This window comes from Artibeus jamaicensis, unplaced genomic scaffold, assembly GCF_021234435.1.
Source record: "Artibeus jamaicensis isolate MK-2021 breed Jamaican fruit bat unplaced genomic scaffold, CSHL_Jam_final contig_923, whole genome shotgun sequence".
Classification (NCBI taxonomy): domain Eukaryota; kingdom Metazoa; phylum Chordata; class Mammalia; order Chiroptera; family Phyllostomidae; genus Artibeus; species Artibeus jamaicensis.
The window spans coordinates 12299744-12325019 of NW_026522014.1; the positions used below are offsets into that span (position 1 = coordinate 12299744).

The 25276-nt window shown below is 34.3% G+C and overlaps 1 protein-coding gene across 1 annotated transcript in view; it reads right to left on the reverse strand.

Moving 5' to 3' along the window:
- Positions 1 to 756: 756 nt before the first annotated feature.
- MEOX2 (mesenchyme homeobox 2) overlaps positions 757 to 25276 on the reverse strand; it is a 66056-nt gene continuing 41536 nt past the window's right edge. Inside the window, exons 2-3 of the mRNA XM_037163897.2 lie at positions 18728 to 18900; positions 757 to 2057 (exon numbers count right to left, since the gene is read on the reverse strand). Coding sequence (XP_037019792.1) covers positions 1833 to 2057; positions 18728 to 18900 — 398 coding nt within the window. The 3' untranslated portion in view covers positions 757 to 1832. The remainder of the gene's footprint in view (positions 2058 to 18727; positions 18901 to 25276) is intronic.

Here is a 25276-nt window from a genome sequence, read left to right on the forward strand (position 1 = left end):
TTATTTAGGGGGAAGAGAAAGCTGCTGTATATTGTAATACATTTCTGGTTAAAATAGGGAACAAGTGAAAAACAATGTTGTAAAGTTGTAAGTAGCACTAAGGTATCCAGTGTGTGTGCAAACATGCGCGATACATAACATGTTAACATCAGCTTGGACTGTTTTTATTGGCAATGTCCATCAGTACTAAGAATGGTAGTTCTTAGTTTAGTTAGTTTATTTAGCTTATCGTTAGTTTTAGCTTATCGTTATCGTTATCGTTATAGCTTATCGTTATCGTTATCGTTTTAGCTTATCGTTAGTTTATTTAGCTTGTTTTCACATCGACAAACTTGGATATTTTGACTTAGTTATTCAATTAATTCACATATATTAAACATACATTTTTAAATGTGTGACTTTTATTCATCTCATTTTAGTGAATAATATGTTTTCTTCTACTTTTATCTTTGATATAATAAAACACAAAGAAATCCACTTGGCATATGCTTCAAACTGGGGAAATGGCTCAATACATACTTATATGATCTTTGATTATCCCAGGACTAATTTTTATAACCAAAAATTTTAGAACTAAAAATGTACATGATTCATCAACTTATGATCATTTGGTGCAGATAAACTTGGCACTTTCTTAAGTATGTTTATTGAAACCTGTAAAACTTTAAGAAATCACAGTAGGGAGACTAAAGTTATTTACAAAGGATCATTTATTAAACATTTTTTTTACAAAACACAAAGATTGTTGTTCTGCATGATTACATCATATATGAAAAAATAATGTGTTTTTACTGAATTTTATTTGAAGACATTCAGAATTTCATTGTTTACCAACTTGAGGAATCAGTATGTTTTGCAACTTGTCTAACATCATCACCAATGAGGGGAAAACGTTTTTCTTGTAAATTAAATGATATTCACAACAGCTAACATTTTATAGTAATAACATCAGACAATGTCTGTCATATAAAGCTCTTTCTGCAAGGTAACTGATTTGCCTATGATCCTAATTTTTTTCAAGCTATAAGATAGGAAGAATTGAGGAGCTAGGTAACTCTTATAATAATGTATTAGCAGCAGTTGATAGGAAATGCAACATAAGATTTGTTTTGTCTGTGGTACAAGAATATGTCCTATCAGACTCTAATGTATTTTCTCTACTTGAACACAAGTAAGCATGTGCTGATTGTTTCTGGGATGACAAAATGTATAAAAAGACAAGAAGCTGTTTCTGCTTGTCATCATGAGTGCCTATTTCATCAGCTAATATGAATGTATTGCTAAACTTAGTGAAGACAGGAAAATGACTCAAGGGTAATATATACAGAGTTAAAATACATTTTTCCCACTTAAGAGTGATTTCAGGCACTGTGGTTGTTCAGGATAAAATGTTTCATGATTTATTCTTGATAGCAATTTAATTGTCAGTGCAAGCAAAAGCAAATACCTGCCCACTGCCATACACATCAGCTTGTACATCTGTAATGTTCAAAGCAAGTTCATCTTCTGCATCTTCATTCTGGAGGCACGTTGAATAAAAATGTCTCACAGTTTGCTCTTGATAGCAATTGAATTTTCAGTGCAAGCAAAAGCAAACACATCTGGAATATTCAAAGCAAGTTCACCTTCTCCATTTTCACGGTGGAAGCATCTTTAATAAGTGGCACTTAGCGTAACACTCTCAATAAATCATGAGAAACAGACTCAAGACGCCTGAATTTAATAATATTAAAAATCGCTGTCATAGTCAGCTCTCTGTGTAAACGATGTTTGAGTAAGGCTTTCCATCACAACATTTCTTTCCTGAGAATGGAGCCGGTCCTCTGTGTGTATCATAAGTGTGCATGCTCTGAGCTGTGGTCACTGTCATGGCTGTCTTCATTCGCTAGAGAGTCCCCTGTTTGCTGGAGGGTGGCTGCGCCGATTCCCGAGAGCTCAGAAGGGAGAAGTGTTCCTTTTTTCACATTCACCAGTTCCTTTTCTCGAGCTGCAGCTCCTTGCTGGCCCCCTTTTACTCTCTTCCACTTCATTCGCCTGTTCTGGAACCAGACTTTCACCTTTAATAAAGAAAAGGAACAGACAAGCAAAAGAAAGAAAATTAAGCAGGCATTTTTCCTCCTTTTCTGTTGTCCATGAAAAAATAGCTCCTCAAAGGCTTATACAAAGACACTAGGAAAGAATGAATATAAAAAACAAACCAACATTGAATTTAATCAGTTCCCATGTGCATGAGAATAATTTTGAAACTTTCAGAAGGTGCGTATGAAATATTACATTTCAACTACATGACACACCACATAAAAATAGATGAGAAAGAACTAACATTTTAGATTGCTCACAAGTACTTGGCTTTACAAAGAGTTTCTATGAATTAGAGCTGACATTTTTTTAAATTTATTTTTCAATTACACTTACATTAGTTTCAGGTGTACAACATAGTGATTACATGTGTATGCCTTATGAAGTGATCACAATTCCAGTACCCACCTGGTACCATCATCCGTAGTTATAGCATTTTAGGAACTAGCTTGGTGAAACATCTTCCCCCTCCCCCAAGTTATTTGGCATAACAATGGCATCTAGGTCCATTACGGAACCAATTTAAAACATGCTCAGATCGCTTCTGCTGCAGCTGTGTCTAAAAGGTTGTTCTGTTCACAGCAGTCTGCTGCTGCATTCCCAAAACTTTATTTGAGCATGCCACTTCGAAGTCGGTCCATCTTCTCCTTCTCCTTCTTCTTCTTTTTTTAAGATTTACTTATTTTTAGACAGAGGGGAAGGGACAGAGAAAGAAAGAGGGAGAGAAACATCTATGTGTGATTGCCTCTCACGCGCCCCCTACTGGGGACCTGGCCTAAAAACCCAGGCCTGTGCCCTGATCTGGGAATCCAATCCACGACCCTTTGGCTCTGGGCCAGAGCTCAATCCACTGAGACCCACCAGCCAGGGAAGTCCATCTTCTTCTAAACTATTCTTTTCTTCTGCTTTCCATGCTTTTATTTTACTTTGTATATATGTGATTCCAATTATTTCCTAAAAATAAGGTAAAAATTAAAAATTTCCACTCATATTTGTTAAATGCTAATACTGAGATTATATATTATATAATTGATATCAACTTTGTAGAGGTAAGTTTTCCTTCTAAAATATTAATTGAATTTGCCTAAATTCAATGTTTTAGGCAAATTCAATTAATAGTTTATATATACCTATGATTTTAAACATGTATTAGATGCACATTCATGATCAGAACCAGAAAAATAAGAAATATTGGCATCATTTCACCATCATTTTTTAAAATCCTTATTTGAAGATAAGTTTATTGATTTGAGAGAGAGAGAGAGAGAGAGAAACATTGGTCAGTTGCCTCCTGCATACACCCTGACCATGGACTGAACCTGCAATCTAGGTATGTACCCAGACTTGGAATTGACCCTGCAACATTTTGGTGTATGGGACAATGACACTCCAACCAACTGAACCCCCTGGCCAGGGCTCACTGTCTTCTTTAGGAGGAACTTTTTTATTTTCACATTGCATTTCTTATCACTATACATTTTTTTTAGGCTCAGTGTCCTTTCATATTGCATTTCTCTGTCTACCCAACTCAAAGTTACCACAAGCCTGAATTTTGTGTTTGTCATCCCCAAGTCTTTATTTAAAGCAAACAAACAGCTTTCAGAACATATGACTCTAAAAACAGTACTGTTTAATTTTTATTGTTTTTTAGTCTTGTCAAAATGGAATGTTCTGAACTAAGGCTTCTTGCCCTATCCCTATTGATTCGAGGGACTGCATTAATTTATTTTTTAATGATTTATACTACTCCATTATGTAAATATACAACAGTTTTATTCTCCTCTCCATGGACACTTGAATTATTTTTAAAAAAATAAATGATGCTGAGATATTCTTGCATATGTGTTCTGATAAACATGTGATAGAACTTCTGTAAGTGTGCACCCAGGAGTTCCATTAGTAGATCACGGTAGTATGAATGTTCAATTTAACATGATAAGACAGTAAATTTTTTCCAAGGTTGCAGCAATTTAACCCCCATAGACCAATGTATAAGAGTTTTTTATTGGTCCATGCATTTGCCAACATTTGGAGTTATCGGTTATTTTTTTTAATACAATGACTATATATGTTACATAAACATGTTCTTATTTTGCATTTCCCAATTACTAATGAAGAAAACTATCTTTAAATATTTATGGCCCATTTACATTTCCTCTTTTCTAAAATACCTCCACATATTTGGTTTATGTTAATTTTTATATTTTATTTTATTCTTTATAGAATATGTTCTGGATTCTAATTTAATGCTTTGTGGTTAAATGGCTGCTACTACTGGCTGCTAATGGCTGCTTCTCAACTTATTGTGTGTCTTTTTCATTTCTTAAAGTGTCCTGTGATGATCAGAAACTCTAAAATTTCACATACTCAAATTTTCTATTTTTTGTGTTATGCCTATCAGTTTAATGTCTTCATGAAAAACCTTCTTTCTGCTGAGGACATTAAGAAATTTTTCTATGTCTTCTTCTAAGAGTTTTAAGGTTTGCATTTCAAATTGAAGCATGTAATCTATGAAATACTGATTTTCATATATATTGTGAAGAAGATTTAAATTTACTTTATTCCATATAGATAACAAGTTGTTCTAGGACCATTTATTAAATAATCTACCCTTTTTCCAGTGATCACTGTTTTTAACTCTGTCACAAGTGAAGTTTCCATATAAGTACAGCTTTATTAATGCATTCAATTTTCCTATCCTTGTGACAAAACCACAGTTCTAATTATTATAATCTCATAGTAAGTCTTTACATCTGGAACAGATAGTTCTGTTTTATTCTACTCCAGGAATATTTTGAATATTCTCCATTTTCATTTTAGAAACAATCTCCATTTCTGTAAATGCACAGTGTTAAAGGGGAAATAAATACAAATATACATTTCCAAAGATGCTTTTATTTTACTGTTCTTCAAATCATAATTCTCCATCAAAACTAGTACAGTTTCCTCAGTTGCCTGAACCAAAAAATATTTAAATGGAGACATTTCTCACTCTGAATTTTTAGTGGTCCATTAGACCATAACTGAAATCTTATATCATATATTACCCATTCATATATTATTAACCTATTTGACAATCAAATAATAAGACAATGTGGGAAAGAAACGGATGAAAAACTCAAAATATATTAAAAGAAGATTGATTAAAAATAGCTGATGGATATGCTTGTCTTATTATTAATTAATTGCCAAATGTACCTACTTAGGGCTATGCAACTATACTAATTGATGTTATTCATTCATTATTTATAGTGCAGTTTTTAAAGATATTTTAAACATTATTTCTATTTTATAGATGAAGAAGTTGAGACTTAAAGGTGAAGTGACTTGCCTAAGATTACACAGATGGGTAAATGTGGAGCCCAAACTTAAACTTGAGGTTTGTTTGGCTCTAGTTTGTTCTTTTATTGTATTTTTAATTTTAATTATTTTGTTTCTGTTATACTTCAAACTCCTACTTTTTAAACATTCCAGAGAAAAAATAAAGCATATAAAATATGTGAACATATCCATATGATTACTATCATTCAGGTAATTCTCCTACTTCATATAATTAGGTTTGTAAATATGACACTATTTTCCTGTACTGTAATTTATGTAATTATACTACTCACTTTAATTACCTTTGCAAGCTTGACATTGCCTGTTGCATTAGATCTTTTCCACATGAGTTGGGTTCCACTTCTGGCTTGACTTCTGAGTTTTGTGTGAATTTGAGAAAATTATACTGTTCTCTGCCTCAATTTTCATATTTGTAATATTGGAATAATGAGCCTTTCAAGATTCTCCCTAGGGACATTTTCCCCATGGATAAGTCCAGATGGAAGAATCACATTATCATTATTGTCACCAAGAGCTGAGATACTCAGTCAAAATCATCTTGGCAGAAAATGGGAGGAAAAGATTTCTCAAAATCTACTCTTATTTCCTTTTTCTAGGAAAAGGGGTTCAGTAATTCTATAGTATGAGTATAAAAATTGTTCTGTGCAATTTTATATGAAAAAGGGCAAGAATATGGTATTGATTTTAGAAATAGTATAGGCTATTTTGTGTTGTTTTCTATGTTATCATGTGGAATTTTGCCATTTCAATTTTTAAAACAGACTGATGAAAGACTTCATACCTTTCAATAGTAGCTATATATAGGTACATCTACATGGATAAATGCATACTAAAGATGTATAAATAAATGCACATTTCATATATATATACGTATATATATGAAAACATTTGATGATTATACAGTAGTCCTAATACCTTTATGTACTATTTTCTTTAGGAGTTAGATTACATATTTGATACTGGAACTCCATGAAATTAGCAATGGAACAGCAAGAAAGCAACAAATACATATTGAACAATCTTATAAAATATGAAGGAAAAATGCAGAAATTCAAAAGCCAGTGTATCTACATTTATTTTCAAATATAAAATATTGGGCTAAAGTGAAATAAAGAGAGGAAGATTTTGAGAAAAAGTATGTGTTTTTCTACTAGCATCTGTATTATAAATATATCTACAAAAGCAATTACAGATTGTACACCAATATTGCTATAGTAATAACACAGTTTTATAAATAAAAAAATAATTTAATTCTGTATCACTTTATAATCCAGTTTAATTGATTAGATTGAAAAATAGTTTTTGTTTTGTTTTTAAGATAGCAAAAGCATGGTTATTAAAATGCCTAATACCTCATTTCAAAATACATTATTTACTTTTATAAAAATTTAGAAGCACATTTCATATAATAATGTGCATTTATAAAATAAGTAAAATTAATTTCACGTGTCCTTGGTCACTTGAAGTCCCCATATGTTCATTCATTCATATACTTAATATTTTAATGTTACTGAAGGTCTAGTAACAGGTACTTTGATAGACAAAAGACAGGTGAGAATGTACAAATAAATAAAACAGTCCCTGCTCTGAAGGCATTCACAGTCAAGAAGAGAGAGCTATGTAAACACCAGTGTACTGGCTGAATATGAAGCATTTGACATAAGGATTAACCTCACCTTTCACAGAATACCCTTGAACTGTTTGCTGTTTAGTTGGTGTCATTACTAAGCTCTTACTAAGAGATTCCCCCAATGGTCCATTAGACAGCATACAACTCTAATGCTCAGCTCAGTGCCCTGCACTGCTTTGCTGTCACACAGACAACATATCAAAATAATTTCTTTCTTCTGAGAATCTCATGATCTTGTCGTTACTAGGTTCTAGGATATTTGATCATCACATATTAATTGCATACAATCAAAACAATTGTGTCCATCTTGAAGCATGATAAATTTGTGAACTTTTATTATTTTATTTGAGCTTAAAGCTAATTTTATCTTCTAGTCTTCAATTTCTCTGAAAAATGTTGGATAACTTTATTTACTTATTTATTTTTCAACTTTAGGCCCATATAAAGTATGTTTTGTTATGAAGTAAAATTAACGACTCAGATAAAAATAAATCCCTTATCCCCAGAACCTGAGTAGTGAAAAAAATACTATTATTTACAAAGTCAAAGCAATATAAACAAAACCTTATAGGTTCTTTAGATCTCTACATTCATATAGTACTTTCTTAACAAAATCTTATTAAAAAGTAGCACAAGTATATAATAGCCTGCTGTCTTAGCAGTGAATATTTTTAGTGTTCAGTTATAGACCTTACTTTTCAGAACGTCTGCTTATTATAAAGAAGTCTCACTTTTAATCCCTTTATTGACAAAGTATTTAGTATTTACATTGTCTGGATGATCAAACTATTCTTTAACTAAATAGAAAAAACATTTATTCACATCTTGACTCTATTTACTGAAGAAAGTAGCCAAGAAAATTTTGCTGTGATTAATTTGTTTGAATGATGTATTTCAAAATCTAGAATGCATATTTTTGCCTTTAGTAAAAATGCTGTACATCAGAATCCTTGTTGCCACTTGCTAAACATTTTATCTCCATATATATGTGTATATAATTTATTTATTCATTCATATTATAACATTTTGTGAATAAGTTCACAGTACCTTTTAAGGGCTCACAATATATCACAGGAAAACACAATTAAATATGTATCTATTGTCACATAATTTTTTAAGATGTCCAGAAGCAAATTAGTTAATAAAAGTTGAATCTGTATAATTTTATAACCCATATTTATGTAATATCATAAATGCCTGTCTTTTGAAGAAATAATCATAACACCAAACATATGAATGGATACTAAATATTTCAGTGATAAATCTAGATGTCTCTAACATCTGGAATGTATAGATTTAATATTCCAACTGTTTCCATTTGTATCTGGGAACTTGAAATACTGTACATCCTGATATTTATTGAGATCTTTAACATGTGAAAACATGCAAAGAGTAACTGTATACATTCCATTTTCAGATTTAATCATATCTCATGTGATTAAATTGGGCCATGGCAGCTGATCTGGTAAACCCGATGTAAACAGGCCCTAGCAAGACTTACCTAAGTAATACAATGACAAAGTAAGTAGTTGAACTGCAGAACTGGAACGAAGAATGTTCTATAACTGTGATTCTCAACTGGTGTGCCACAAAAAAATTTAAAACATGTAATACCTGACTATTTGGTCAGGGGCACTGGCCTCTTTTACCTTAGATTGTCAAAATAAAAAGTGACATCAGCCAACATAACAATAGCCATCTGGTATGAATGAATCAAAATTCATTCAGATTGGCAAAAAACATAATTTTGGTGTGCTGTAAAATTTTAGCAATTAATATATATGTGTCATGAAATGAAAAAGGTTGAAAACTGTTGCTCTGTAAAGTAGCAATAAAAATGGGAGAAAAAAAATCTTCTTTATTCTTCCTTCCTAGATAGATTCGTATCTCATTAAGAGAAGGAAGTTCATAGGAAGGAGCTGCCAGAGTCCTTCAGCGGCTCTGAGGTTTCTGCCATGGGGCTGGGAGGTGGCCGTGTGTGCATTGGAGGGTGAATAAGTTTAGGGCATATTTCATGACTAAAGATTGAATTTCTGTTTAGAGGACTGCCTTTCACTGTTTTCCTCTATTTTAGCACAATGTTTATGACCAGGGAATCATTTTCCTCCTTCTAGAATTTTCAGTTTTGAAGACTTTCTTTTTTATTTAGAAAGCTCACTATTATAGTCATAAAACATCTATTATTTTACATGCTTTTAAACAAACTTGATATACATTAGCTATTGGCAGCCATGGAAAATTAGTAAGTGGAGGCTAACCTTGGCCTGTACTACCTGGGAAGCTCCAGAACCAGTGCAACCAGTGGACAGGTATAGAGCACACTGGAGTACCACCATCCTGCCCCTGCATAGCTGATACTCCATGGAGGATGGAAGTTGGTGGGCAGTGGCCAATGCAAGTCCCTGCGGCTGACTGGCCTGGGTAAATCCCTCCCATTGATCTACCAACAGCAACCAAGTCTCAACTACAAGATGAGAGTATACTCAGCCCACACAGAAGGCACACCATGAGTACCTAGTTTGTGTAATGGGGAGGCTGTGCCACCAAACCCTACAGAACACCTACTACATTAGGTCACATTAACAAGACACAAGTTAAGCAGCTCTATCTAATACATAGAAACAAACACAGGGAGGCTGCCAAAATGAGCAAACAAAGAAACATGGCCCAAATGAAAGAACAGATCAAAACTCCAGAAAAAGAGCTAAACAAAATGGAGATAAGCAATATGTCAGATGCTGAGTTCAAAACACTGGTTATAAGGATGCTCAAGGAACTTAATGAGGACCTCACAGCATAAAAAAGATCAGTTCAGAAACTGAGGATACAGTAATTGGAATAAAGAATAATTTTCAGGGAAACAACAGTAGAATGGATGAAGCTAAGAATCGAATTAATGATTTGGAACATAAGGAAGTGAAAAAACAATTAGAACAACAAAAAGAAAAAAGAATTTTAAAAAGTGAGGAGAGTGTAAGCAGCCTCTGGAACAACTTCAAGAGGTCCAACATTCACATCAAAAGGGTACCAGAAGCAGAAGAGAAAGATCAAGAAATTGGAAATATAATTGAAAAAATAATGAAAGAACACTTCCCTAATTTGGTGAAGGAAATATATATGCAAGTGTAGGAAGCAGAGTTCCATACAAAGATGGATGGAAAGAGGCTCTCTCCAAGATACATCATAATTAGAAGGTCAAAGGTTAAAGATAAACATGGAATCTTAAAAGCAGCAAGAGAAAAGCAGTTAGTTACCTACCCAGGAACTCCCCTAAGATGGTCAGCTGATTTCTCAAAAGAAAGTTTGCAGGCTAGAAGGGATTGGCAAGAAATACTCAGTCAGATAAAGCAGGGATTTACAGCCAAGATTGTTCTATCCAGCAAACCTATAGTTTAGAATGAAAGGGCAGAAAAAGAGCTTCCCACACAAGAAAAAAACTAAAGGAGTTCATCATCACCAAACCATTATTATATGAAATGTTAAAGGGACTTACTTAAGAAAAAGATTAAAACTGTGAACACTAAAATGGCAACCAAAAAAACATATCTATCAATAATTGAATCTAAAAAACAAACTAAGCAAATAAGAAGAACAGACAGAATCATAGATATGGAGAGCTTTTTGATAGTTGCCAGATGAAAGTGCGGTGTGGGGAAAATGGGTGAAGAGGTGGAGAAATTAAGAAGTACAAACAGAATTTCCATGGGGGTGTAAAATAGAAAATGGAGTAGCCAAAGAACTTACATGCACAACCCATGGACATGAACTATTGTTGTGGGGATTGCTTGAGGGAGTGGGGGATACTGGGTAGAGGGGACAAAAATCAGGAAAACTATAATAGCATAATAAAAAAAAGAACTCATTCAAGGATAAACAGACAATATGAACAGCTCTAAAAAAATAACTGACCAAGTAGAGCAATGAATCTGCATCAGATTTTCCATTAAGCTTGAACATTCCTCTGTGGAAACTATTCAGATGATTCAGAAGTTTTTCAGGGACAATGCAGTGAATGCAGAACAAATATGTGTGGCACAAATGCTTCAAAAATGATCAAGAATCTGTTGAAAGTAATCCACTTTCTTGAAGGCCTGCTACATGCAGAACACCTGAGAATGTTGAATGTGTACGGGCCACAATCAACAAAGATCAGCAATTGACAGTATGAAAACTAGAAGCTGATCTGGGGATTCAAAAAACTATTGTGTCTGAGATCTTGACCTAGGATCTTGGCATGAAACATTTTGTCGCAAAATTTGTTCCATGGCTTCTGCTATCAGAGCAAAGGAACATTGTGCTGCAGTTGCTAATGACTTGATTCAAATCACTACCAATGAACTAGATTTCCTCAAGAAGGTCATAACCAGCTACTTGTATGATCTGGAAAAAAGGCCTGGTCATCCTAGTGGAAGTCTCCTGGTTCTCCACATCCAAAGAAGGCTCATCAAAGTCATGGCAAAATCAAGACCATGTTACCTGTTTTTTTTAATATTATTATTGGAAAGGTGTTGTCCATCACAAGTATGGCCCTCCAGGCCAAACAATTGATAAGGAGTACTACCTCAATGTTCTTCATTGGGTGAGAGGTGCAATTCAGTGAAAATGGTCACAGCTATGGACAACAGGTGATTGGCAGCTTCATCAGGACAACATGCCTGCTCATGCATCACATCTCATACACAGTTTCTGGTGAAACATCATCACATCATTCAGGTTACTCAGCACCCCCTAAATTCCAAATATGGTGCCCTGAGATATGTAGCTTTCCTCAAAAGTAAAATCACCTTTAAAAGGCAAGAGATATCAGACCATTGATGAAATTTAGGAAAATATGACAGGGCAGCTGATGACAATTCCAACAAAGAATTTTGCAGAACATTGGAAGAGATTCTGGGAGAACTATTGGGGTCTCAAGGTGCCTACTTTGAAGGGGACTGAGGTGTTATTGTTTTATGTACAATATTTCTTGTATCTTGTGTCTTCTTCAATAAATGTCTCTTTTTCACATTACAAGGCTGGCCACTTTCTGGACTTGTATATGTGAACCTTCACTACACAGTTATTAGATTTAGGGACTATTTCCTTAGGTCCAAGATTACTGTGAGAACTTACTATTACTATGATATTTAATATACTCTGACCATAAAATATGCAATAATTTCAATAACTGAAAAAATTAAAAATACTACTTAGCATGGAAGTTACAATTAATAGATATGAAGAAATGATATATTTATACATAGAAAGTTATATGTGAATAAGTAAATAAATATAAAGATAAAATAAATATTTAACAAAGAAGAATGTTTGTCAAAGAATAATTTGAAATCTTTTCTAAATTGCATACATTTCTGAGGTTTTCCATGAGGTGTCACAGGAATAGGGAGATGAATTGTTAGAAAGTATCGTATAGCCAGATTCTCTAAAAACTATCTGTTTTCTTAGAACTGGGTTTATTATTTTTTAGATATCGTAAAACACATGCATATCTGTTCTATCAACAGTTTAGAAATTAGAACATCTTTTTAAAATTGAAGATGCCAAACCACAACTTGCACCATCTCAAAATTTTCAGAGGCTCTTTATTTTTAGAATGTTTGTAATGATATGAATTTTAAAAATCAAGGCATGCAGTAACAGTGTGGAAATGGAGTAATCTTTCATAGCAGAAAATTTTTAATGTTATATTTTAAATGATGATCCTGTGATTCAATGTATAGTATATTTCAGAATGTTATTGTTGATTTGATTAAATATAAATATGACATATATTTATTTCTTTATTGAGGAAAATGGTAAAAATGTGGCAAACTATGAGATTAAATGGAAGAATTATTCTTATATTTTTACTATATCATTTTGATTAATTTTTACAGGAAGGATCTTTACAGCAAATTTCAATAAAGTTTCTAAAATAAGAATTCTTTTCTGTATATATATATATATATACACACACAAATGTGTATATATATATATGTATGTATGTATGTGTATATATATAAAAATTTATCTGTATATCTCTATTCATCTAACATAAAAAAATAGAATATATATTGTGAAGGCTGGCTCAGTAAAGGTCAGAACTTATTTTCCCAAATGTTTTTCTATATTATTTCACACATGGATATTCACATGTTTAACTGGTTAAAGATGAATTGCTTATTTCTCAGTCTTCTACTTTATATAGCTACTATTTCCAAAAATTAAGAAGACGATTCATACATCAATCTGCTCTTAATAGATCCTGTTTTATTACTGCTCTTCTAAAACTACTTTTCTTACAACATAGCCCTTGTTTTGTGAACCCTAAGGCAATGCTGAATCTGGCTTTAGGGCTCAGAACAGTTGCCAACACTCACTTCTTTGTAACAAACAGAGCTACTCAGGAAATCTGTCTTTTCATTTCAAACAAAGATTCTGTCCCTTATCCCACTATCAATTCCTTTACACTGTGCTACTTATGCTTCCCAGCTGGAGTAAAATCACATTTAATCTTTTAAAATAGTAGGGACACCATGACTGAAGTAAAATAAATATTTTATTGTTACTCTAGGTGACTGTTTGGTACTCATTTTTAAAAAGTGAGAAACTATTCTAAAATCACTACTACGCAGGTCGTCTTGAATTACCTTGAATAGAAAATATGCCTGGTCATGAGGACATAATTTATTAGCTAAATAACTAAAAGTATTCATCATACAAATTACAGAAATAAACCCACAAAAGAGAGGGATTGTGTAAAATGCTGAGCAAAAGACAAAACCCTTGTTTATTTGGCACACAAAAATTCTCCTTCATAGTCATCCAAAAAGTAGATGCCTAATTTGAAAATGTTTGGCATTGAGCCACATAATGATTTATGAGTAACAAACAAAACATAATCCCTCTCATTTCCACTAATGGAATATGATCCAACTAGGTGGGATTTTCCATTTACCTTGGCAGAGGTGTCATGAATTCAGTCTGTCTATTCTGGTAATCTCAGTTTACAAATTGGCAACATTGCACCTTTGATTAGCTCTGTGAAATGATTTTGTGAAATAGAAGGATCTCCCATTCTCTCTATATTTGGCAGCCTCGGTCCTATAAAAATGTCAGTTTTGTCACTTCTTTTATAGTTTCATACAGCTGACTTCTCTCTTCTCCCCACTGTGAGATATTAAAAATTTAGCAGGAGCTTTCTCCAAGTGCATCTGGATGGACGAAAAAAGCCAGAATAAGCTTGTCAACCAAAAATACCTTGGGAGAGGAGATCTTTACAATGACTGGCTCTTCAAAATATTCCAAGTGGCTCTGCCAATGGAAGATTATTAGCTGTTGACTGAGAAGTGTATACGAGACTATGTATTAAACTGAAAGCTGTAAAGTAGAAGCTGGAAGATTACTGGAGTGGTAACTATTCTGAAAAACAGCATTATATAATGAAAACATTTGATGCTCAACTTTGCTCTAGTGTCTCCATTTTTATTTTAACATAAAATACAGTGATTTTATTAAATTCCTATGTGCTAACATGAAATTACTTTGTGGAATGAGCCTCTTTTTCTTTTCCTTTTCTTGTTTTCCTTCTTCTCTGTCCAGACTGAGTTCCAAGGGAATCATAGACTTCCCTGACGCACAGAGGCACTGCGTTACAGAAGACGCAGACAACAGCATCTGACTTCTCTGTGGGATCGCAGCACTATTCTTCAGGTACAGATTTGAGAAGTCAAGTCAGGAGTGACATTTAACGGCCTATCATCTTTTTCTCTAAATGGAAATGTAATGATCACTGTAAATAGTTATAATCGCATGTACATGGTACAGGCGAGGCAGGTATATTGACTGCTAACACACCAGTAAGGTAAAGGTACCTGCGAACAACATTTTGGCTATATATATACATATTGTACAGGCAAATAGGTAAGATTTCTAGAAAAAAGTATGTCTAAAGACTACTTCTTATTATGAAGTGAGTTACCATTTGGGAGAAGCTTATTTCTACAACACAATTTTGCTATGGATTGAAATTATTTCTATTTTGGGGCTTATTTATGTTGTATACATATGAATTCTATCTCAATATTTAGATCTTGGGAGGCCTTTAAAAATCAAGAAAAATATTTTAGGAAAAAGAAAACTCTGTTAAGGAAAACATTGCAGTTGTGGAGTTAGATATAATCTTTGAAATACATGTGTAAGTTACTTTATTAAATTTCATGCTATTTTAAAATATGGAAAAGATAAGGCTTGCAGTATGGAAATAGAAAAAGTGCATACCTATAATTAGCATATTTTATGTGTAGAGACCCTATAAAAAGGGTGCTATTTTAGGGTTTATAAGGTAAAGATATATGGGTGGGTGGGCTGGGGTGGGGAAAAAGGCAGAAAACTGTACTTGAACAATTAAAATAAAAAATATGGGTTACACAGAAAAGTTTGTATGGCATTATTGCAAAATCAAAGTAATGGAATAGATCATATTTAAAAACAAGGAAAATGGTTCATTTTATAACTCTATGTTTATAGCTTTAAAAGCCCAACTTCAAGAAACAAAACTGCAAATATCTTACTGGAATGAGAGCCCTGGCAGCTAGGAGAAATCTGCTTTCAGACCCTTAAAGGATTCTAAAAGTTAGCAAAATTAATGACTGACATCATGCAATAGTTCTCTGATAAATTTAACATAGTAAAATTCTGCTCAGAAAACATAAATAAAGCCTTCAAATTCTTACTTTAACCTACTGCATGTGCACAGAAGAGTAAAAATAAAGTGAGCACTAGGCATGACCAGGAACCCTCCCATACGAGCCCATCATTCCTCTCTTGTGACCTTTAACACTGAACACGGTTGTTAAGACTTGCTCAATTTTTGCTCCTTTTGTGAGTTCTAGTAGAGACTTGTCTAGTTTATGTTACCAACATTCTCTTTCTAGAACCTAGCTCAAGAAGTATTTGTGTTACAAAAGGGTTAATTCACTGTGTCTTGCACAGCCAAGACCTTTCCCCTCTGATGATAGCTGTTTCATAGTTTAGGCTAAAAATTCTTTCATATCCACTGTGACATATAAACTTCAGTAGAAGAAAGAGGAAGTAGTTTTAATGTCCATTTTGTGCTTTGGGGAGATTGTTTCTTGCCTAAGAACACACAACTCCAACTGGTAAATGCAGGAGATTGTTTCTTGCCTAAGAACACACAACTCCAACTGGTAAATGCAGGATTTTTGTTCAGGTTTTTCTCATAGCAGTTCAATTTTCTATGTAACAAATAGCAGCTCTCTAAGGACTTAGGTTGGGTATTTAGATTCTACATGCATACATCTCCTTTTTATGTTAACTTGCAATACTCCAAGTAGATTTGTAAGATAAAAAAACTTTTGCACAATACCAAATTTTCAGTTCTTTGAACACATCGTTATCTCTCATTCGTCATTGTTATGGTTGTTATTTCCCAGTCCCCCATAAGGCCATAGTTAGATTGTTTAGTAACCGCCTCCAACAAAGTTTGCTGTAAAGAATCCCAGAAGATTAGAAGATAAAACTACACACAGCAGAGACACCTATCCCAGCTGAGGCTGCCTAAACCAACCTAACCAGCTGAATATACCTCCATGAGGGGCCTAGGCAGGGCTAATAATAAACTGTCCAGTTGAACCCAGTCAAATACTAGACTCGCAAAATTGTAAGCAAATTAAGTGTCAATTATTGTTTGAAGCCATTACGATTCTTAGGTTGTTTGTTACACAGCAAAATTTAACTGATACAAAATTGAAAAGGGAGCTTTTAAAAAAAACAAAGATTAAAATTGTGTGTGTGTATATATGTGTATATATGTATATGTATATACACACATATACATTCATTTGCATATAATGCTTTCCCAAGAGTGGCAAGTCAGTTAAAAAGAAAGAAGAAATATCCAAAATACCTTCAAAATTCCAACACCAAATTCAAAATATTGTTTCTACAAATTATTCTTAGCCTAAGTGAAACCTCTGCTCCATGACCAGATGATGACAGGCAATCCAAGGCCATCTCTAGAAGAGCAAGCACAGAAGAATCTGGACTTTTCTCTTGAGTAAGAGCACAGTACTGATTCCCCTCATTTTTGTAGATTGAGAGTAAACCCTGGTTTCTTATTTCCTTGATGTATCATATAAAACATGGTTGCATTTCCTAGAATTCACTGTATCTAAAAGAACATTAACATGTACTTCCCCCCTCCCTTTTTTCCTTGCTATACAAACCAATAACAACAAAAACCACAGATGTCTGATGATGTAGATTTTGGATCCTGCTTTCCAGCACACCAACTGTTGTACACTTATGGAGGGAATTTTTTATGTGAAGTTCGAGGGAAGGAAAATGTTGTACTCCATAATTTAGGTACTAGTCATAATATTTAATAAAAAGTTTTCTGCCAATAAATAAAACCACATAAAGCTTCCTCTGTATATTGCCACTACCTAGAACTATCCTACTAAAAACTACAATGTAGAAAATAACAGAAGGAAAACAGATGATGTGAGAAATTGGGTAAAGTCACTTGGATTTCTAAGATAATATTCATTTCTACACACCCTGTTGACATTTCCTTGGTTCCAATGGTATCCCTGGAGGAGCTACATACAGTGAAAGAGGAAATGAGATGTTAGCCCTGTGAGTGCCAATGATAACTGCACTGTCCATAAAGATGTTTGCATGTGCCTTTCAGGAATGTTTTCTTAGAGATTAGCAACTGCTAACCACCAGTAGGCTAGATTCTCCTTGGACAAATCACAATCCTTACTAGAGAGCGCTGGGAGCACTAATGGAGAGAATCTCTTGCCATTCAAGTAATTCCAAGGCAGAACACCAAAAGTAACTAATTTAAAAATATTGTTTAGGTCTTATTAACTAGAATCCATAGATCAATAGTAATTTTAAACTGTCTCTAAATGAGTGGTACTAAAATTTTGAATTTCTGAGACCAATACAGGTCAAAATTATTTGGAGTAATAAGGTAGAAATATTCACCAATGATTTGTGTGCCCTTGCTCCCATCATTTCCCAGTCTCCTTGAACTAAAGTGGCACAACTGACTATTTCTGGGCATTAGAGTGTAAATGGAAATGACATGGGTCATTTCCAGGTGAAAACATTTAAAGGTCAGTGCATGAACTTCCAACTTTTTCTCTATACATTGAGATGCCAGAGAGTCAGACTGGGTCAAGTGAGTGATTATTTGGAAAACTGCACTTGTAAATATGTAGAGTAAGCAAATTATGAAGTCTTTTTGTTTTGTTATTGAGTTTGGGGGGTTGATGTGTTACTGCAACATAGCAAACCCTATCCTGAGCAATAGAGGAAACTCATATGAGGTTGCCTACTTTCTATTATACCAAATAGGGAGATTTTGAAATACGAGCAAACAAAATGCCCCACCATATGTCATCATTATATAAAATAAATAGTAGTTTAAAACCAGAATCGTCATAATCACAGAATAAAGAATGATTCCTTAAACTGAATCAATGTAGTTTTCTTCAAAATATTGCTATCTTATCCTTAACTTTGTTGGGCAAAAATTTCAACAGGAACTAGAACATCTATCTTCCAAATAGTGTACCATAGATCTAGATATTGCAAAAATCACTGGAGAAGATTTTTGACCCAAAGCAATTTAAAATATCACATCACAACCATGTCTGACTTTACCTGTCTTTCAGTGAGATCCAGATTCACAGCTATCTCATATCTCCTCAGTCTGGTCAGATAATTATGATGGGCAAATTCTGCTTCAAGTTCTCTGATTTGCTCTTTGGTAAAAGCTGTCCTTTCCTTCCTGGGTTTGCTATTGACTTCTGACTTGTAATTGCCTTCCTGGGAATCTGAGGGGAGGAAAAAAAAGCAAGAAAGAATTAGATTTAACTCATTCATCCAAACACATTCAATTATGTCATTCATACCAGAAATATCTATTGAGTAACTACTTTTTCAGGTATGTTGTTAGACAGGGGGAAAATAGAGACCAAAATCAATAAGACTGATCTCACCCAATTGGGTTTAGTTTTCATGGTTTTTATTTTTTCAATATCCTCAAGTGACTCACAAACTAATTGGGAAATGTCTAGTTTTTGCTTTTGAAATGGTAACAAAAATTAATATGTTATTATAATGATAAAGAAACCAATGCTTACCTAGAAAACAATTTTAGATATAAAATTTTGCCTAATAATTTGTTTAGCATATATAGTTGAGCTCTCAGTCTGGTTAAACAGAGTTATTCTAAAAAATAGTGGTGACTCAGTATATGAACATTAGAGCAATTCAAACAGTTAGCAAGTGAATCATAAAAGTCAGTTCAAGATCAGACTAAGCATATGTAAGAGTAAGTGTTTTTATTGGCCTTTTAATTTCAAGTTAAGTTCAGTCTTCATCAGGACAATAGCAATGCTCCTTTTTATTTCATGTAATACTTAGTGTTCAACATAGGATATATAATTAAATTGTGTTCATATATTTAAATATGAGCAAAGAGTTAAAAATTTTTATCATGCATGAGACAAACATAAGATGCACAACACCAAAAAAAGTTATCTAAACACATTATAAAATGCCATGTACAAGTAATAATTTAGAGCATATCATTCCATCTGTATTCCTATAGGTTCAAGACATCATTACATACAGTGTTTAATTTATCCACATAATATCCCTGAGATGTGGGTTAGAAGACCTTCTCAATATACAGAAGAACAAAATGTGTGTCTATAATGGAAAACATTTCCATGTAAAACAAGTAATAGCTAATCATGTCAGCTCTAGTAATTCATGTCAAATTTATCCTCAGTGAAATATCAACACAATCAAAATGAAGGCATGTTTGGGCTTTCTTGAAAGTTCCTTCAGTTGTCTGGCTATGTGGGAGCATGTACATACAAATAGTGATATTTTTATTGGGTAGGAGTACTCTTCTATGAGTCCAAATGAGAGAAGTGATATAGGAAAAACGAAGGTTAATCAAAGGTTCCAGAGTATGACATTTTAATTTCTTTTTAATTGACAAATACAATAAATGGTGTGGCTTTCTGAAGAATCTTGTCAGGCAACATTTGTTTTTTCATCCAATGATGCTCAAATACACTGATGCAAAAAAAAAGATATTTTTAGTGGTTTTTTTCCTTGCTGTCTGGCCTGGGGGAAGTCTAACTGAAGTCAAGAGAACCCCACATAATGAATATGCACTAGACAAGGCCCTCTAGTGTAAATAATTTTGTTTTGACTCTTACCAGAAGCTAACTGGCCAGATGTGAAGTTTTCTAGGTCTAGAAGCAGCAGCAGCAATAGGTTTGCATCAAAACTTTGGCACACTGGCCGTTACTTTTCCTTTGAGGGATCACGGAGTACGTTTCACTGACTGGTGTGTTGGCACCATCAGAAATTTTTCAGAATTCATGGACCACAATGTGGGGCTTGTCACTGGCTCCCCACCTTAGCTGGGCAGGCAAGGCTTTATGCACAGGAAAGAGTGGTTTGTGACATGTCACACACAGGCCCCACTGCATCTTGTGGTAAGTCACTGGGACCGGGTGAGTTACGTAATAAATGATGTGTGAGCGCTCACATAGGCCGTGTTTACTTACCAACGTACTCAATGTCGACTTACAGGGCCTCAAGTGCAACCTGCAGTCTAACACCCATTTCTTTTAGCTACAGATCTGCCAGCCTCCATGTCTTTCAGATGGTTTAGCTATTCTGGAATTGTGCAAGCAAAACTTCCCAATGATTACATTTTTTTTAAAAAATTAACTTTTCCACACTGGCTATTCTGGCAGATTGCAAACTCAGTCAGAGCCTAGAATACTCAGATAAGTCCCTCTCACAAGGAGCCATGTTCTCACGTGAACAGTTCTCACAAAAAAAAAAAGTATTTTTGCCAATTTGGAGCCATGCTCAGTCTGAAATCTGTGGCTGATTATTCTTTAGGTGGGGACAATGCTCTTTTCCCTTCAGTAATGTAACTCTGGAAACGAACAGTAAAGCCAGAGCATTTTTTCTCATGAGCAATTCAATGTGAATGATTCATAGTTAACATATTCCCTTACATAAGCATGAATGAACAAATTCACATTGAGAAAACCTTATTAACTTGTATTTATTTTTGAAACCGATTCCCTTTAACTTTTACGGCACTCGAAAGTACTTCGAAAATACCACAAACACATAAAACACACACCCGTACACAAACAAACACAAATACACAAAACTTGGACCGATGCTTGGAAGAATGGTCTCCTGTAATGGATTTCTGCACATTCCCATTGTAACTCGTAATATGCAACGGGAGGTTTATACATCCAGTGACTGAATTTAAACAAAAGTCTGGCTATAATTCAACTTTTAAATCCAAAAGCAACTTACTGACTGCTTGAATTCCAAACCAGTGTAACTTGTGAGGTTAAATCCACTGGCTAGCATGCTGTAAATTGTGCACGCTGGCATTTACATAAGGACAAATGGAACACTTACCCAGTAATGAACATGACAAACAGTGGGGTGTGCTTCTCAACTTCATTACTTGAGAAAAAGTCCCTGTAGCTGAGGTTGCATCAGTATTAATTAATTCCATGGATACTTTTATCTTTGCAATTGTGATTCTGTTGTGGTTTTCAACCATGACACTTCTGCTTTTTCTTTCCCATGAAAAGCATCTCCCTTGGGATTGTACTTCTGGACTTATATTTCCTATAATCTTAAATTTTAAAAATTCTCTGACTTTTTTCTACATTTTTCAAAACCCATCATTTGCTGACCCCGAGGCCTCTATTGCTATCACCAACTAGCTTTTCTAGGGTGGAAAATGGGTGGAATCCTTGGAAGAGGATTTGGGCAAATTGCACATCAGCTTGCATCTGTTTCCCAGCTGTTTCAACTGAGGCAAAACTCCCTCCGTTTTCTTCAACCTCCCATATCCTCTGCTGAATGGTAGGTGTTGAGGGTGGGGGGGGGGGAGTCTGGAAACTGCCTTCCTTTCTTCCTTACGACCACAAACAAAATGTTGCCGTCTGAACAGTATATCCCACTGTAAAGTATTACAATCGTTGTTCCTCACCTCAGATACTTTAATGCACATGTGGGTGCAATGGCTGCTCAGAGGAAATGTTGACTTATGTATTCAGGTATAGTTGGCAGTCACAGTTCCCTAACCTTTTGCTCCCTGAGACTATGCTAATGGAAGGAGTCTGCAATACTTCCGTAGAGGATAAAAATTGCCCTCCAAGGATCAGTTCTGTCTAGCATTTAGAACTTCTCCACATGTGACTTTTCATTTCCCCTAGTGCAAAAGGATGCCAAAAGATAATAATGTTTTATTGAAGACAACTAATGTGAGGGCTTGGACTATTCACTAGTGGCACAGAATGCTTTTTCACAAAAGAGGAATATTAAAGCATAATTGAGTATATTTTTGGCCACCCTGGGTAAACTTATTAACTTGTTTAAATGAAGAACATAATTTACTTCTGTCTGTAACATATCAAATGTAAAAAAAAATGTCTCTATCGCTTAGACTAAAAATGAATACTTTTTCGTATTCCCAAAGAAAGAATGAAAACTAAGCCACAGTCTATTTTAGTCTTTTACAACTTCTTGTATCAACATTTTGTAAGCTATCCAAATCGACAGATATTCTGTTATTAACAAAGCTGAACAAATAGTAGATGTAGAAGCTAATGGTGGTGACTGCCACAGGAAGGCAGGAGAGGGTTAAGGGGCATAAATGGCGACAGAGGGAGATGTGACTTGGGGTGGTGAATACACAGTACATTAGACAGATGATGTACTGTGGAATTGTATACTTGAAACATATTTATTAACCAATGCCACCCCAATAAATTCAATAAAAAATAAGCTAATGATTATTTTTACATAGATATAGGGATTGTGGGTAGAGGAAGGAAAATTTATAGAATAATTTACTGATGCTAGTAATTTTCACATTTAAAAGGGGAAATTGCCTTCCTTTTGGGAAATGTATCCAACTTGCTACCCCAGCCTCTTAATGAGTGGGCAGTTCAGCCCCTCCAGATTATTTTTCAGAGTAAACAATTTTCCCAAGGAGTTCTTAAATCCTCTCAGACCGATCCACTCTCCAGATTTCAGAACCACTGCCACAGTCAGCTACTATTACTAATGAATGAGTCTACTATACACTGAGGTGTGTAAGAAAAAAGAAATAGGATTGGAAACCACTATGCTAATTCTAGAAGAGAAATGAGCACTGAAAACATCCACTAGTTCCTGTACTTTTGATATGAAAAAAGTGTAGTTATGAGAATAGTTTCTCTACTAAAGCAACCCAAATTTCAAAGACATAAAAAGAAATGTCCACCTTTTGTATTCAGCATGCAAAAATCATTCAAGGACTGGGCCAGTGACTGTCAGTTGGTGGATACAGTCTTTCACCATCCAGCTTCCCTATTCACTGCCTTCTTGATGACCATGGGTTATCTACCATGTCCCCAGGGGTGAAATAATCCAGATCAACCCCAAATTAGTACAGTAAGCTATATATTCATTTTTGTTATATTTGTGTAGCCAATTGCATGTTTTGAGCAAATAATCTATAGAGGATTTTCTATTTCTGTTAAAACCATTGAGCCCTAGCTTGTTTAGCTCAGTGGATTGAGCACGGGCCTGTGAACCAAATGATCGCAGTTTGATTCTCAGTCAGGGCACATGCTTGGGCTGCAGGCCAGGTCCCAGCAGGAGACCCACAAGAGGCAACCACACATTGATATTTCTCTCCTCTCTCTTTCTTCCCTTCTAAAGATAAATAAATTAAAAAAATGAAGTTACTACTTGGTGGTCTGTATTAAAATGTGAATTGTGTATAGCTAAAAAACGTATATCACAGAATAGTTAATATTATATAATAGTAAATTTTAGTTTATAGATTTAATTTTTTCCTAGAACATTTCAGTTATTTTTATACAATTCTTAAAGCGAGATTAATCAAATTTAGTGCACAAGACTGCATCAGTATTTAGCAATAGCTAGCTATGTAAGCAAATATTACAATTGCTGACTTATTACACAACCATGCTATACAAAGGAATGATATAAAAGGAAAGAGTATGGAGTCTTGAGATACTTTATAAATTCTATCTGTCTTTAGGTTGGAGAGAGGAAGAGAACTGATAATAGCACAGGATTGGCCTTAAATTGGTGCCAATTTAATAACAGTGTTAATATGGATATGAATAATTTCAAAACACATACCTCAGAATGTATGTAAAAAGAAAACATTTAGCCTCTAAAGTTGTGCACACCTTACATGTAGGTATTTACCCAGAATAAGGAAGGACCCTGTCCTGGCCTTGCACTGCACTCCTGGGACCAGCTGGCAAATACGCTGAAGTTTCTCTCTCTTTCTCTCTTCTGTAATTCTGAGATGATTGTAATTGTAAAATTTTGGTCAATTTAAAATAAGCATCTATTGAGAGCTAATTTTAATTCCCTACATTTTAGTGTTCATCAATATAAAAATGTAATTTTACCTTACAGCCTCTTTTTATTGGAGGCCCTTTGTTTTGAAATAATGAGACTTTAAAAGTTGATTTTGCTTTAATTTCATTACCTTGCCTTTTTTTATTATGTATTTACTATGTAGTTCTTTCATATCTTAAGAAGATGCTAACTTACTGGTTCTTCCTTTATGACATAGATACAAAGTGAAATATACAAAGAACAAATTATAATGAAATTACTATCATGATTAATGTTGTAAAACACCAAATACATCTAATAAAAATAGTATTTCTGTTAAAAACATAGAATCCAAAGACACATGAAATGGAAGTACAATGCCACTTAATTGAATACAATTTAGCATAGACTTACTTATAACTATCAAATTCAAGTATTTACTGCAAAAACAAAAACATACAGTATATGTCTTATGTGTAGATATAAACTTCTTCAATCTTGTAACACACTGTAGGCTTAGAAATTGGTTACAAATGCTCAGAAGTGACTTCACACTTCTTACTATATCCCGGAGAGAAAATGTAAGCTACAAAAATATCATGGCCATCTGCACATCAAAACAAAGCACACATAGATGCTTGGTGGTGCCTGAAGCAAAGGACTTCATGAAGATCACCATTCGCAACTCCGCTGGCGCTAGGAACCCGAGAGAAGAGTTTTGACATACAGCATTCCATTACATATTCCTGATCACATTAGCCTAACCATGCACCCCTC